This window comes from Helicoverpa armigera, chromosome 6 (assembly GCF_030705265.1).
Source record: "Helicoverpa armigera isolate CAAS_96S chromosome 6, ASM3070526v1, whole genome shotgun sequence".
Lineage (NCBI taxonomy): Eukaryota > Metazoa > Arthropoda > Insecta > Lepidoptera > Noctuidae > Helicoverpa > Helicoverpa armigera.
In genome coordinates this window covers 7,797,041-7,811,008 of record NC_087125.1, presented here as the reverse complement: position 1 = coordinate 7,811,008, position 13,968 = coordinate 7,797,041, and the positions used below count along the sequence as shown (strand labels likewise).

Genomic DNA, 13,968 nt, shown 5'->3' with positions numbered 1-13,968 from the left:
TATCGTTGAATAGGTACATAGGATACTTACCTAGGCGCCGAAAAAAAGCTTGTTCGTATGTTCTACATGCAAATGAACAAAAAGAGAATTAATTAGGTAATATTAGACATAATAATATTCGACCGACTGTCTGCAAACTTATGCAATAATACCGATGTGGACTTTGATTATGATATTTGTCTAGTAAATGAAAGAAATCCCCTACATTCATTTTTGGAACAGTTCTTCCCCTAGATTTAGGATCCCATTAATAGATTGGCATTGCATGACAGAAACCTATATGGTAATACTAGTTTCCGCCCGCGTAGTGTGTTGATAAAAAGTAGCCTGCGTTAATTCAGGGTATCACCTATCTATATACCAAATTTCAACATAATCGGTCCAGTCGTTTTTGCGTGAAAGAATAACAAACATACTTCATACATTCTCACAAACTTTTACATTTATGATATTAGTAGGAAGTAGGATAATATAAGTACGATAGTAGGATATTAGTAGCATGGTATGCATTGATATACTTTGCATATCAATAACGGTATGAGTCCAGTGTTGGGAGTCGTGGTGGCCTGGTGGGTAAAGAACCAACCTCTCAAGTATGAGGTCGCGGGTTCGATTCCAGGGGCCCGATTCTCCTAATTTTACTTAAGCGACATTCGATTCACATTCGTCTGAGATCCAATCCCGACTCAATAGGGTATTACATGCATTTTTGAAATATATTTTAAATAAATTCTTTAGTCTTGATATATCTCTAAAAAATTAAAAATATTTTTTTTTCTCACGTTATGTACGAATATAAATTAATTGTTTTATCATAATTTCAAATTTCGCGCGTATTTCGCGAAAACGCGGCACACAACGGACGCCATGATTGTTTTTTGGTCATGACGTCATTACGCTACTACTGCTGTCAGTAATACATATTTTGATACCTATGTATTGAAAATTTTAACTGACACTACCGTAATGACGTCATTAGCATGGCGGCGACATTTCGTAGTGTTCAAAGACAGATAAAAAAACCTAAAAACTTTAAACTGCAATAAAAAATATATTTATGTACCTTACGAAGTGAAACTAACATTTCCCGATTGCTTTTCCTCTAAACAATCATTGTAATTCACTTTTAATTTTTTTCTCATCTAGACTAAAATACCAAGCGTATGTGGCATTCCGATATTTTTCTTTGAAATTAACGTTTTTATCCTTTTCAGTTATTCAATAATGACTCATTTTGTCTGCAAATGATTTACGATTGCAATATGACTTGGGATAATCGAGCCCCAGGGGCCCGATCCTCCCAAGTTAATAATGTCGAAATCAAATCGCAATATGATCACGTATGAGTTTTAACCATATCGGGCATTCTGCTACTAATATAAGACCAACCGTATTCCAACGACATTCGATTGGATTGCGATTGGTCTGCTATTTTGGTGATTTTGGTCTATACGGTAGTTTGCTGTACAATCATTTTGCAATCGTAAATCATTTGCAGACAAAACGATTCATTATTGAATAAAAACGACAGAAAAGGATAAAACGTTTATTTCAAAGAAAAAATAGCGAAATGCCACATACGCTTTATATTCCAACGACATTCGATTGGATTGCGATTGGTCTGCTATTTTGGTCTATACGGTAGTTTGTTGTACAATCATTTTGCAATCGTAAATCATTTGCAGACAAAACGATTCATTATTGAATAAAAACGACAGAAAAGGATAAACCGTTTATTTCAAAGAAAAAATAGCGGAATGCCACATACGCTTCAATCGTAATTGAGTCGGGATTGGATCTCAGTCGAATGTGAATCGTATGTCGCTTAAGTAAAATTAGGAGAATCGGGCCCCAGGTCAGGCAAGTACCAATACAACTTTTTAAGTTTGTACTTATGCATTTTCTAAGTAAATCTTAGACACCAATGATTCGGATGGCACGTTAAACTGTAGGCCCCGGGTGTCATTGAACATCCTTGGCAGTCGTTACGGGTAGTCAGAAGCCAGTAAGTCTGACGCCAGTCTAACCAAGGGATATTGGGTTGTCCCGGTAACTGGGTTGAGGAGATAGGCAGACGCTCCTTGTAAAGAACTGGTACTCAGCTGAATCCGGTTAGACTGGAAGCCAACCCTAAACATAGTTGGGAAAAGGCTCAGAGGAGGGAGGGTATGAGTCCAGTCTGTTGTAATTGCTCTTGCTTGCATTTTACATTATAATATAGGAGAGATTCTCAGACTGTGTACAACCTCAATATAGTAGGAGTTTTATAAATCAAATAAACTTTAATAAGTTATATACAAATCATTTATTTCGCTTAATACATAAATATTGTTATACGGAATCAATTACGTCAATTAAACTTTCATGCGATCAGACAGTACCCTCACTATGGAACCAGAACCACCAACATTAAATGCTTTCTCATGCCACAATAACAAATGCCCGCTTGATCCTTCAGTAGGATTCTCAAAACCTTTATAAATATACTTCATCAGAATGTCTACATCATCCAAACACAGGTTCCCCACAGCTTCTTCAATCTGAGTAGACTTTATTGCAAGCAACACTTTCAAAGTCAGTGCCAAGGCATTATCCTGAAAACATATATACAGCAAATTAAATATGATGTACAAAATACACTAGTAAAATGATGTTTATGACTCATTTTCTAGCTTTGATAACTATGTCACTAGAATTATGATGTATACTATACCCATAACCATAAAATATGCATACAGAATGGTTATTTGCATTTTTTTCAAGTGGGCAGTTCTTTTTTTAAGGATTAAAAATTTTTGTTACATAAATGCTACTCATGCCCCTGATGCAATCTTGAAAACACCATTGTATGCATACCACTAATTGGGAACCACTGGCTAAAAGTATTATGAGGTTCTTTTTATTTAATAATTTTATATTATACATTACTTCTCATACTTACTTTGACTTGTTGATTGGGCGATCCCAATGGCGCATTGTTCAGTACAACTTTCAATGCTTCAGTATATCTGCCTGTATGGTCGAGTTAAGGATTTTAAATAAAATAATGATTATTACTTATCAGAGGTCAGATAGGCAGTCGCTTCTTGTAAAGCACTGGTACTCAGCTGAATCCGGTTAGACTGGAAGCCGACCCCAACAGGATTGGGAAAAAGGCTTGGAGGATGATGAATGATTATTACTTATAAATAAAAAGGTAAACTATGTAAGTGATTCAAGCATACTACATAGGTACATAATTATTATTTTATGAATTTGGTAGAGCTCGGTTTGTAGAAACAATCTGCTCAGACAATGTTTTGAGGAAAATTATTGTTTTATAGATGCTCGCCGCCGTACTGATAAAATGCGATGATTCATTGTAGTATTCTAAAGAAAACAAACATGCTACTACTATTAGCATATCGGGCGTTCACTAGTTGTTCGAACACATTTATAAATAATGAATAATCTTAATTGACTGTTTTAAAAGGATATTGATTCAGCAGAGCGCAAACTTCTCCTTCATCCGGTCCGGTGGGTACAGACTGTTCAGCTTCCTCTTCTCTAAAGTTATCTTCATTATATTGATCGATATCGATCTTACGGAAAGCAGAACTGGAAGTATTTTTCGCCATTTGGTGATTTCAAATTGACTAAAATGAAATTATAAGCCGATTAAAATCTATACACTTCAATGAAATTAACAATACTGAAATCAACTGAAATGACAATGTTATGTTAAATTATGGATGACATGCATTTGACTTTGATTTGTTTGAGTTTAACAGAGTTTGACGACATTTGTGTAATGGTCGTGCCTGTTGGCTGTGGTTTAGAAATGTCCAAAGAAACATACGTAGTTTATTAGTTGTTTTAGCACCCATACAAATAGCTTACCATATAGGAGTAAGCGACCCTGTGTGAAAAGATGCCTTGGTATTTATTTAGTTTTGTTCTTGCAAAGCTTGATGCAAATATTTAAACTTGATTTTTAATTTAAACAGGATTAAATGGCATTGTATCTAAATAATACAACAAAAAAAAACAAGCTATAATTTGATTGATTCTTTTCTGTCAGTGTCACCGTACATCACATCACGTCGCACTGCTGTTGCCAAATAGTTGATTTTGGCAATATCCTTAAAATCTTAATCACTATCTTTTCGAATTGATAAATCACATTTTCGTAACCACAATGACAATGGGTGATGAACTCCCTGTTACTTCTTTAGTTTTACCCGTTCTCATACGTCCCGTCTTAACTCAGGTATGTACATTGTATTCATTTCTTTTTGTGCTGTCAAGTCTCGGGAAACGGGGAAATATTGTTTTTTAAGTATGTCACAGTTAGAATAGATAATAAAATAATACCACTGGTAAGACGGACGTGTGTAATAATATCTCATTGATTTGCATTATAGAAAGTAACATTGCAATAACTGTTGGTAGGAAGTGATTGCGACACTATTCAATGATAATTTAATGAGTGTTTTTACGAAATGTTACATATTATTTTCATTAAATTGGTCATCATTTATTTTCCGGTTGGACAACAATGTTGTTAAGGATTATACCCTATCCATGGATACAAAGGAAAACAGAAATAGACAGATTGTTTCTAATTGGTCAGTTATTACTGTCAATGCAGTGTTCAGATCATAGGTATAGATGTAAAAGTTTATATATTTTATTAATAAAAGCTTGCTTACCTACTTTATTCATTAAGTCTTGGTTACCTAGTGGTTAAAGAACCAACCCCAAGTATGAGTATGTGGGGTTGATTCCTAGTCGGGCAACTTTCTAAGTGTATATTGGACTCCAATGATTGTGTTTCAGATGGCATGTTAAACTGTAGGTCCTCGCTGTCATTTAACATCCTTGGCAGTCATTATTCTTAGTCAGAAGTCAGTAAGTCTGACACCAGTCTTCCCAAGGGGTATTGAGTTGCCCGGGTAACTGGGTTGAGGAGGTCAAAAAATAGGCAGTCACTCCTCGTAAAACACTGGTGCTTGGTTGTATCTGGTTAGACTGGAAGCCAACCTCAACATGGTTATTTCGTGATGAATATTTATTAAATTAAATATAGCCTTGTCTGAACTACACTTGTAAAATGAACAGACTAAAATGTGCACATACTCTAGTGAGCACACTGCATTGACAGTTATTGCTGATCAAATTACAATCTATGAGTGTACATTCTTCCCACTAACTTGTCTCCGTGGAAAGGGTGTAGTTATGTTATCCAATATGAAGAATGCACAAGATGAAAGTAACTTTTATCTATATAGAGTTATCATTTTAACATAACAACATTTTCAGCTAGAGAAATATGACCTGGGAGCTTCTCAAACGCTTCGTGCGGCTCTGACGAAGGCGGAAGCTGCAGTTCCAGGCCTTAACTATGATTTGGTGGCAGGTATCATGAGAAGAGCTGATATACCTGTTAACATGAATGAGAGCTTGCTGCGGCTGCAAGGAACACTAACTGAGGCTGAATGTTAGTACTTTATTTAGACTGCTTGAACTTCCAAATAAAATGGAATTTCCCTTATTACACTTTTAGAAAAATCTATAATATACATACAGTTTTTCTTAGAATGAGTATTTTTATAATTATTTGTAGTGTTTTTACTAACATGAAATGTACTATTCTAGGTGCAGATTTGAGACTGAACAGAACTGAAGAAGCATTCCAAGAATTAAACAAAAAGTCAACAGCTTTAAAGAAAATTCTGAGTCGCATTCCAGATGAGATAACAGACAGAAAGACCTTTTTGGAAACTATTAAGTAAGTGTGTGGAGTTTTTTTGTCTTATTGTGTGTGGAATATATTTTAGGTAATTTTTTTTCTCTAGCTGCTATTAGAGCAGCTTTCTATTAGATTAATTATTAAAAGGAAAATCTATCTATCAAAGGGTATTACTTTACAAGTCCTTGCTCAATAAAATCATACAGTACGTGCAAAACATGCATATGCTTCATTCAATAACCTCTTAGATATTGCAAAGTTATTACAAAGTAAAATGAGCAATCATTTTGTATCTAGCCTAGTAGTAGGGGAGGCGAGAGTGCTAAATCGGGAGTGACTCGAGCGTCAATGAGACCTATTAGATTGCGAAGCTTAGATGATAAGAAGAAAAAAATGTCCTGACATACACACACTTTCATCGGTGGGTGGAGCGGCTATAAACTTTCAAAAATGTAAAAAAAAACAGTTGCATGGACATACTCGAGCGCGTCAGATATTAATAGCATGCACGTCCTGCGTTATTTTGAAAACATACGTATATTAATCTGACTGTTTCCATGGTGGGGGTGGTAGTAGGTAAGGGTTAAAAATGGGAAAAAAAATAATTTTATCGAGCGCGTCAGATTATCAAAAGGGGTGTTAAGTGAACCAAAACGAAGGCTCTTATGCAATAATCTGATGATTTAGACGTGACCTAAACTCGTGGCCATTACTTGAAATTGCAAAAAAAAATCGCCATTTTGAAATACTCGAGCGCGTCAGATTAAGATATATCGGGTGTGTCGTTCATAATCACATTAAATTAAATGCGTTAATATACTGGTTAATATATGTCGATTAACACAAAGATAAAAGAAAAATACGTAAAAATAAAAAAATGATTTTTTCAAACAAAGTAAATGGAATAAAAATGTGCAAAAATTAGAACACCATATAAAAGTCAGTCATTACAAACAACTGAAATTCTCCCTTGAAAACTGACAGCTGTCAACTGATCAAAACATACGATACTCCTAACTTTATCTCTGCTTTACACATGATGTTGTAAATTATAAAAACGAAAAATGACTCCTGTGGCTAAACCACTGAATGGATTAGGTTATTTTTTTTACAATTCCCCATAGAATATCATAAAGTATATGTGATATGATTTAATGTGATTGTGAACGACACACCCGATATATGGTTCATTTATGTACCCTTAACGTAATCATCTTATAATCTGACGATTATCTGGAGGAATTCGCTTAATCTGACAATGGAAAGGTTTTTTGCAAACCTTTTAACAAATTGAAGAACTGAAAAAATTGCAAGTAAATAAACCAGTATGTACTTATTCTTTGAAGTACAAAACTTTTATTTATAAGCAAATAAGTATGAAAAACATAAAGGACAATGGACACAAATATACGGAACCTCGTACACTCCACCAATAGCAATGTCATACATATCATTGTATAGGCCTTTTTATCTAAAACAACCTTTAATATGACAGCTTTGTTGACGTTTGCCCGTCCTGAGATATAGATCAAAAAGTGTGTAAAAGTTAAAACTAAATAATCCATTGATATCTCAAGTTTTTAAAGGAATATCTAAGTGCTACTACGAGTATGTCTTCTAAGTACTATCAACTTTTACACACTTTTTGATCTATATCTTAGAACGGACAAACATTTCAACAAAGCTGTTATAATAAAGGTTGTTCTCGATAAGAAGGCACATACAATGATATATATGACATTGCCATTAGCGGAGTGTATCAATCTGCTCATACATTACATACATTTCTATAATAATTACATTTAATTATAATGACATGTGTCATAAACAATACAATAGAATCTATAATAACATGGCTTGACGGAAATAATCTACGCGTAAATCTTAGGTACAAAAACTAATTTCATTCAATTTAATACCCATAGATAAATCTAAAATCTAAATAATCTGCCCAGCATTTTTCCCAGCTATTTTCATACAAAAATAAATACGTATTTTGACTTAATTTATTAGTTTAAAACCATCCAGTAGAGTTGCGCTTTGCCACTCTTGCAGAACAGATAGAAAGAGATAGCAGTTGCTTTTATTGATGAAGCGACACTACGCGCGTAGGTACTTTGTGAACCACGTTATGCAGAGTAGAGCCAATGTTAACCGGATGACTAGGCCACCACGACCTGTATAAAAAAGGCGAAGTATACGAAACGGCATTTCTCGGTATCACGATAGACAAACAATGCAACTGGAAGGCACACGTATTTAACAAAAGTATCCAATAAAATGAATCGTCTTCGTTAAAAACAATATATCTGCATACCATGACCAGTAACTTCCTGAGATTAGCGAGTTCAAACAAAAAAACTCTTCAGCTTTATAATATTAGTGTAGATTATTTAAGACCCAAAATGTACTAACACTTATTGCAAATGAATTGAATTGAAAAAAGAGAGAGAGGAATAGAAACTTGGGAGGAGAATACCGGCATCACGTAGCTGCACGCTTTAAACTTTATCGATTAATTTTCCTTACTTCGGCTTACGGGAATCGTCAGATTTTATATTTTTCGTGAACGTTGAATTACTCCCTTCAAAATAAAAAAAAAATAGCCGCGCTCGAGAAAGTCAAGATGACGTTTTTTTTTACAAGTTTGTAACCTTCCTACTTCTTATAGTCAATCGCAAATTGTCAGATTAGTGGAATATACACTTTTTAGCATATAACTAACTTACCCTATCTTAATCTGACGCGCTGGAGAATGTCAGATGATAATTTTTTTTTTACTAATCTGATCCTTTATTCTAGACGCGCGGCTGCATATACAGGGCTTATATTTGGTGGAGGTGTTAAATGGGGTAATAGGTACCTCCCTATATACTAATCTGCCGCGCTTGAGTAAATCCCGAAATCCCTTCTAGGCCTCCCCTACTATAGACAGCTAAGGTTACAGACAGTTTCCTAACTTTACAAAAAAACATCAACTTAACAGAAAATGTTTAAAAATAATTCACAAATGTCCAACTGGATACTGCCAGACCCCATTGAAAAAAAAATTGCAAATCACTAAAACTGTCTCCTGATAGCCCAGGAATGGCCATTCTCATTTAAAAAAAATTGTCCTGTCAATTTAATAATTGGAACCATTTAACTGCTTACAGGGAAATTGCTTCAGCAATTAAGAAGCTACTGGATGCAGTGAATGAAGTATCTACTTACACACCAGGAACAGGGAAGCAGGTTCTAGAACAAAGGAAGCGTGAGTTTGTGAAATACTCCAAGAGATTCTCTAACACGTTGAAGGAATACTTCAAGGAAGGACAGTAAGTTCTCTTTATCAAATGTTTAACTATCAGCATGTTTTTTTAAAGCCTGATTCCTAAACGAGAACAAATGACTATAGCATTATTTAGTGAAATATCCAAACAATTCCATTGATAAACTTATGTTTAATTGACTTCTTGTTTATTCAATATCTTATTGCTAGTGTGGGTAAGGCATTATACTTATATGTTTACAGGGCCAATGCAGTGTTCGTGAGTGCTTTGTACCTGATACACCAAACTAATCAAATCCTATACACGGTTAAAAGTAAGTCAGAGTAACGCGCATTTGAGACAGTATTAAAATTTTAACCAATTGTATTATGTATCACTGTCTTAAAATATAAATGCATCTGTTACTGTTTTGTTGTTATATAAGTTGGGCACGCTAATATATATTTTTGTTAATATATTTTGGTAGAAAGGAGGAGTTAATCATATAAAGAAAATTATGTAAATAATATAGCTATTCTGAATACCTATGATTGTATAATTAATAAAAATATTTAGAACATGATTTGGTGAGATGTTTGATAAGTATTCTGTATCATTGATTTATTGTGAAGTACATTAAAGTAGCAATCTGTTTTTTTAATTTGTCTGTTGTAATCATACGTAAATAAATCAAAATCTGTAGTTTAGAGTACCCAGGCGTTTGAATTGAAATGACTGGCTATCTAGCTATTTTACTATACTTTCAATATTTCTTGTACAGTATATTGTTTGCGTTGTAGTAGTTATAACTTTCTAAATTTATTTAGCACTACTTAAATCTTTTTTTATTTTAAAGACAACATAAAATTAATTTAAAAAACTGTAGAGGTATGTTTTGGAATTCTAATTTAGAAAACTCCCTTGATGAATCATATGCTGTTAAAACTCGGTAATTTTTACCATTTCCTACGTAATAATTGGTTTAACACCTGATATTGACCCAACTGATTCTGTTTGTGACGACTGATATATCTAAATAGTTATTTGTGTTACAAGTGAGCAAAGTTGTTGTTTGCTGCGAGTGCAGCTTCTGTGTCCAGGACAACTGAAGGACTTTATTTGATTCAACAGTAGCGTGACTTTTTCATCATAATTTTTATACCTAATGCTAATCTGCCTGGTACTGGTCAAGGAATTTTTAGTGGTGGTTCTTACTAGATTCCAGGCTCTGAACAATGAAGTTTTGCTGGAGAGGATGGGAGTGGTTATAATAAACAAAAGTATTTTAGGTATTTATTTAACGTAAAGATACAGTCGTATTGTTAAATATATCGGTGCTTGCATATCATCTGTCTCGAAATAGACCCTGACTTGTTGGAAAATAGAAATTTTTCCCACTTTTAAATTACAGCCACTTATATGACAAAATTATTAATGTTATTTTTGAAAACAGTTTCATGTTTATGATCCCAGTCCGATTGCATTCTTCTAGGCGCCTGGTCGGTTGTAAAGCATAGATGGTTACACGTTGGTAGATTTGTCGCTATGGTTATCCCATAAGTCATTATATAAGTAGGTTACTATAATCTGTGGTTAACTTTGTCTCACTGGTGAGTAAAAATCGATTTTTCTCACTGTCTTTAAACACAAAAACATGTTTGAGTTATTGAAGGGAGAAACCTATTTATTACTATAGGTACTGGTATTATTTTTATAAATAAGCAAAAAAATATTAAAGTATTACATACCTAAGTAAGGAGTCCAATTGTTTAAAAATACTTGATTAACCATTATTATGATGGGATTGTTATGGTAACAATCGTCTATTCTTTTAAGATATAATAACAATAAAGTTATAGTAAACAATGTTTGTGATTATTTTCCTTTTCAGTTAGGTGGCAGCAATTGCATTCCTTGTTTTTTCTTGTATGTCATGTATGTAATATCTCATGTATTCAGAACATACCACCATATTCAAACCTACTTCTTTGATTTATCTAACCCTGTATGGGTTAGTTTAGTGGCAGTTTTCTATTACTATTGGTCGTCGTGTTGGTCGTCAATGGTTGGTTGTTTTTAATAGTAGCGTGGTGTTCTTTCTTGTGGGCTGTTCGCATTTCTTTCTCTCATGATCTCGCATAGATCCGGGACCCCGTAGCCTTACCTATGCGTTGCAATTCCAGTACAAAAACTATCTCAATAACTGAAGATTGCATGAGTAGGTACTTTGGCTAGTAGCAAGTTACAACATGCAAAGTTATATAACGTCGTTTGGTGATTAACTGTCACTGTAAAAGCTATTAACAAAATTTCTCAAGCCTACGAATCTGTTTCCATCTCTGAAACAGTCCATATTCATGCAGTACCTGTGCACTATGCAGTACCTATTTTTGTTCTTGCCACGATTCTGAAATATTTCTACTGACCTAATAAGTGTCTTTTAAGGAAATTCGATAGATTTTTTATCATAATTTAATAAACCTATATATAAACCTCAACTTAGGCTCTACTCACATTCGGGGTGTAGAAGCAACGCGATAACTCATGTTCTTATAGGGATATTATAAATTGCATATCAAATAAATAATCGCCTATCAATAAATATTCATCATTTATATTCTTTTTTACATCAAATAACTTACTTCACTACAAATAAACTAAATGTTTAACAAAACTCAAACTGCAGATAATTCGAAATTATACATCAATATGACATTACTTTTTTTATTATAATGCAATACAGTTAAATTTATTCTCGTACAAAAATACTACATACATAGCATTAATACTGACTGCACAGCAAATTTTCCATATTTCATAGCAAAATAACTATCCCAGTCGCACATTAACCAGTAAGTACAACAAAACCTATTCATCATATTTGTCTTAATTTCCAAGAAGCTATGCTCGGCAAATTTAATGATTATTATAACAAAAAAATCCTGTCACATTGCATTATTGCTAAAAACAGAACAAATTAACTGAAAACTGTTCGCGGCTTCGCGCGCTTTTTATCACTGGAGTGCAGAGTGGCGCGAGCGAGTAAGATAGAGTTCAATTAAAAAACATTGTATTAAAAATTGAAGCTAGTAACGAAAACGAATCGCTGCAAAACCGACTCCACGTAGTCTTGTTTGCCCTACCCCTAGAGTGCAATTCAAAACCGCGTAGGCGCGGAGGGGCGAGGCGGCCTGCGAGCTGAGGAGCAGATAGTTTTAACGCTCGCCAACGCGGTTGAGGCTGGCCGGCTCTACCGGCCAGTAAGCCGAAGCTGCGGTGGTGAGCGTGAAAATCATCTGCGACGATAAGCTCGCATGGGACTGCCGGAGCCACGAAGCGCCGGAGCCGTGACAGAAGCCATGCTTGCTGCATGTTGCATGCTTACTTCCATGTTGCATGCCTGCTTACATTCTGCATGCCTGCTTGCATGCTTCAGGCTTGTTTGCATGCTTCTTACAGGAAAATAAAAATTCCAAAACTATGCCAAAAGATGATTCTGACTATAAACATTCTGAAATATTATATTATAGTAGTAGCCTTTTAATGACTACTTATATGAAATGTATGCCAAAAGGAAATACTGACAATGACTGACAATGCACCTGCCCCATTTTTTTTGAGAACTATATGTGCAAGCATATCATCGGACTTGCGATCCGACTCAAGTACGTGGCGCCACCTGCAGAAGCTAAAAATGTGCCTATTGGGCAAAAAAGGATTCAATAAATTACAATTTTGTATTTAATTTTATATTTTTTTGCTGATCTCATTATGCCGTAATTAATAAATAATAAGATGACTGTGACTAATAAAAAGCTGTTTTATTCAGAAAAACTGCTGTAAATAATATAAAAATAGAAGCTATATTTAAAAGAAAAAGAGTTAACATGTATAATGTGCATTAAGATTATTAGCTGTGCATTGATGAAAAAGCTTTTGCTTAAGGAAAAATCGCTGTACGCTGCGAAAATAAATTGTAGTGTGTTTAGTGATATTTTGAGTTGAATATTTTGCTGTGCAATCAGTAATTTTGATGGGAATTCGGAATCTTATTGCATAGAAAAAGGATATTTTTTGATTTGCGTTTAAATACTACCCGTTCTTATACAACGCACAAACGGCAAACACTTAACATATTTAAATCTATGTTGAATTATTTGTGTCATATGCGTAACAAGAGCCTGGCCAGCTCTTTAGTGACACTCCCGTAGTCCACGCGGGGAGCGGGTCGTTTTTCGGTTTTTCACACCACGGGGATGAAACTAAACATTACCTACGTATAGGACACCCGTCAATACCAAAATCATCATTGGTCGTTGATAGCCTAGAGTTCATGGTTTACCCATTCCTTTAAATGACCTGACTGATTTTATGAAGTTTTTATTGTACCTGATAAGCAGATGAAAGTTACAACAACATTATTTTTAGGTAGATTTTTAGATAGTGGACTACCATGTGGCTATAAGGTAGTAGGCAGGTTGTGCTCAAATTTTGATCATACGCACAGGTCTATCTAAATAGTTTTAGGTACGGTGAGTGTCCGTGGGAACAAAGTCACATTTTTGGCAGTTGAAGTAGTTTGTGACTGGTGTCGGTGGTAAAATGATTTCGTGACCGCGTTTAATGGGTCATGATGCCTGCGTTGCGATTCGTCTCGTCGTGCGGTCGCGGACAATGGCTGGTCGTGCCTCCTGCCCTCGACGCCCCTCCGCTCCGCCTGCCCGTGACACTTGACACAGGAACCCGCACTCCACGACCTCCAAATATTTCCGCGTACACCTTTTTTATCTCAGAAACGTGGACTGCCTACCTACGCATCAATTTACTGACCCAAGGTAAAAACGACATCATCGACTTTAAAATTAGGAATGAAAAAGTATCGACTATGCGATGGTCCGATTAAAATGACTTAGTATTTCAAGAACTAGTTTTTGTCCCGTGGTTTCACCCGCGTCCCGTGCGAACTACCTCGCTCGTACCCAGTAA

At 34.9% G+C, this 13,968-nt stretch overlaps 2 protein-coding genes across 2 annotated transcripts; one reads left to right on the top strand and one right to left on the bottom strand.

Moving 5' to 3' along the window:
* Positions 1-2,288: 2,288 nt before the first annotated feature.
* LOC110375488 (actin-related protein 2/3 complex subunit 5-B) lies at positions 2,289-3,727 on the bottom strand. Its single transcript, XM_064035321.1, has 3 exons — positions 3,478-3,727; positions 2,942-3,014; positions 2,289-2,594 (listed from the first exon to the last, which is right to left on the bottom strand). The coding sequence occupies exons 1-3, from the start codon at positions 3,615-3,617 to the stop codon at positions 2,355-2,357; spliced, it is 453 nt and encodes a 150-aa protein (XP_063891391.1). The 5' UTR covers positions 3,618-3,727; the 3' UTR covers positions 2,289-2,354.
* Positions 3,728-4,045: 318 nt separating this feature from the next.
* On the top strand, positions 4,046-10,850 carry LOC110375465 (programmed cell death protein 10). The gene is made up of 5 exons (XM_021333573.3): positions 4,046-4,249; positions 5,302-5,479; positions 5,638-5,770; positions 8,887-9,048; positions 9,246-10,850. The coding sequence occupies exons 1-5, from the start codon at positions 4,178-4,180 to the stop codon at positions 9,328-9,330; spliced, it is 630 nt and encodes a 209-aa protein (XP_021189248.1). The 5' UTR covers positions 4,046-4,177; the 3' UTR covers positions 9,331-10,850.
* Positions 10,851-13,968: the final 3,118 nt, after the last annotated feature.

Bases quoted from the DNA above. Each gene is read 5' to 3' on its own strand.
- LOC110375465 (XM_021333573.3), top strand. From the start codon at position 4,178: ATGACAATGGGTGATGAACTCCCTGTTACTTCTTTAGTTTTACCCGTT. The intron at 5,480-5,637 runs GTTAGTACTTTA...GTACTATTCTAG, and splicing joins AACACTAACTGAGGCTGAAT to GTGCAGATTTGAGACTGAAC. The intron at 9,049-9,245 runs GTAAGTTCTCTT...ATATGTTTACAG, and splicing joins GAATACTTCAAGGAAGGACA to GGCCAATGCAGTGTTCGTGA.
- LOC110375488 (XM_064035321.1), bottom strand. From the start codon at position 3,617: ATGGCGAAAAATACTTCCAGTTCTGCTTTCCGTAAGATCGATATCGAT. The intron at 3,015-3,477 runs ATATCCTTTTAA...ACTCGACCATAC, and splicing joins GTTTGCGCTCTGCTGAATCA to AGGCAGATATACTGAAGCAT. The intron at 2,595-2,941 runs GTAAGTATGAGA...ATATGTTTTCAG, and splicing joins CGCCCAATCAACAAGTCAAA to GATAATGCCTTGGCACTGAC.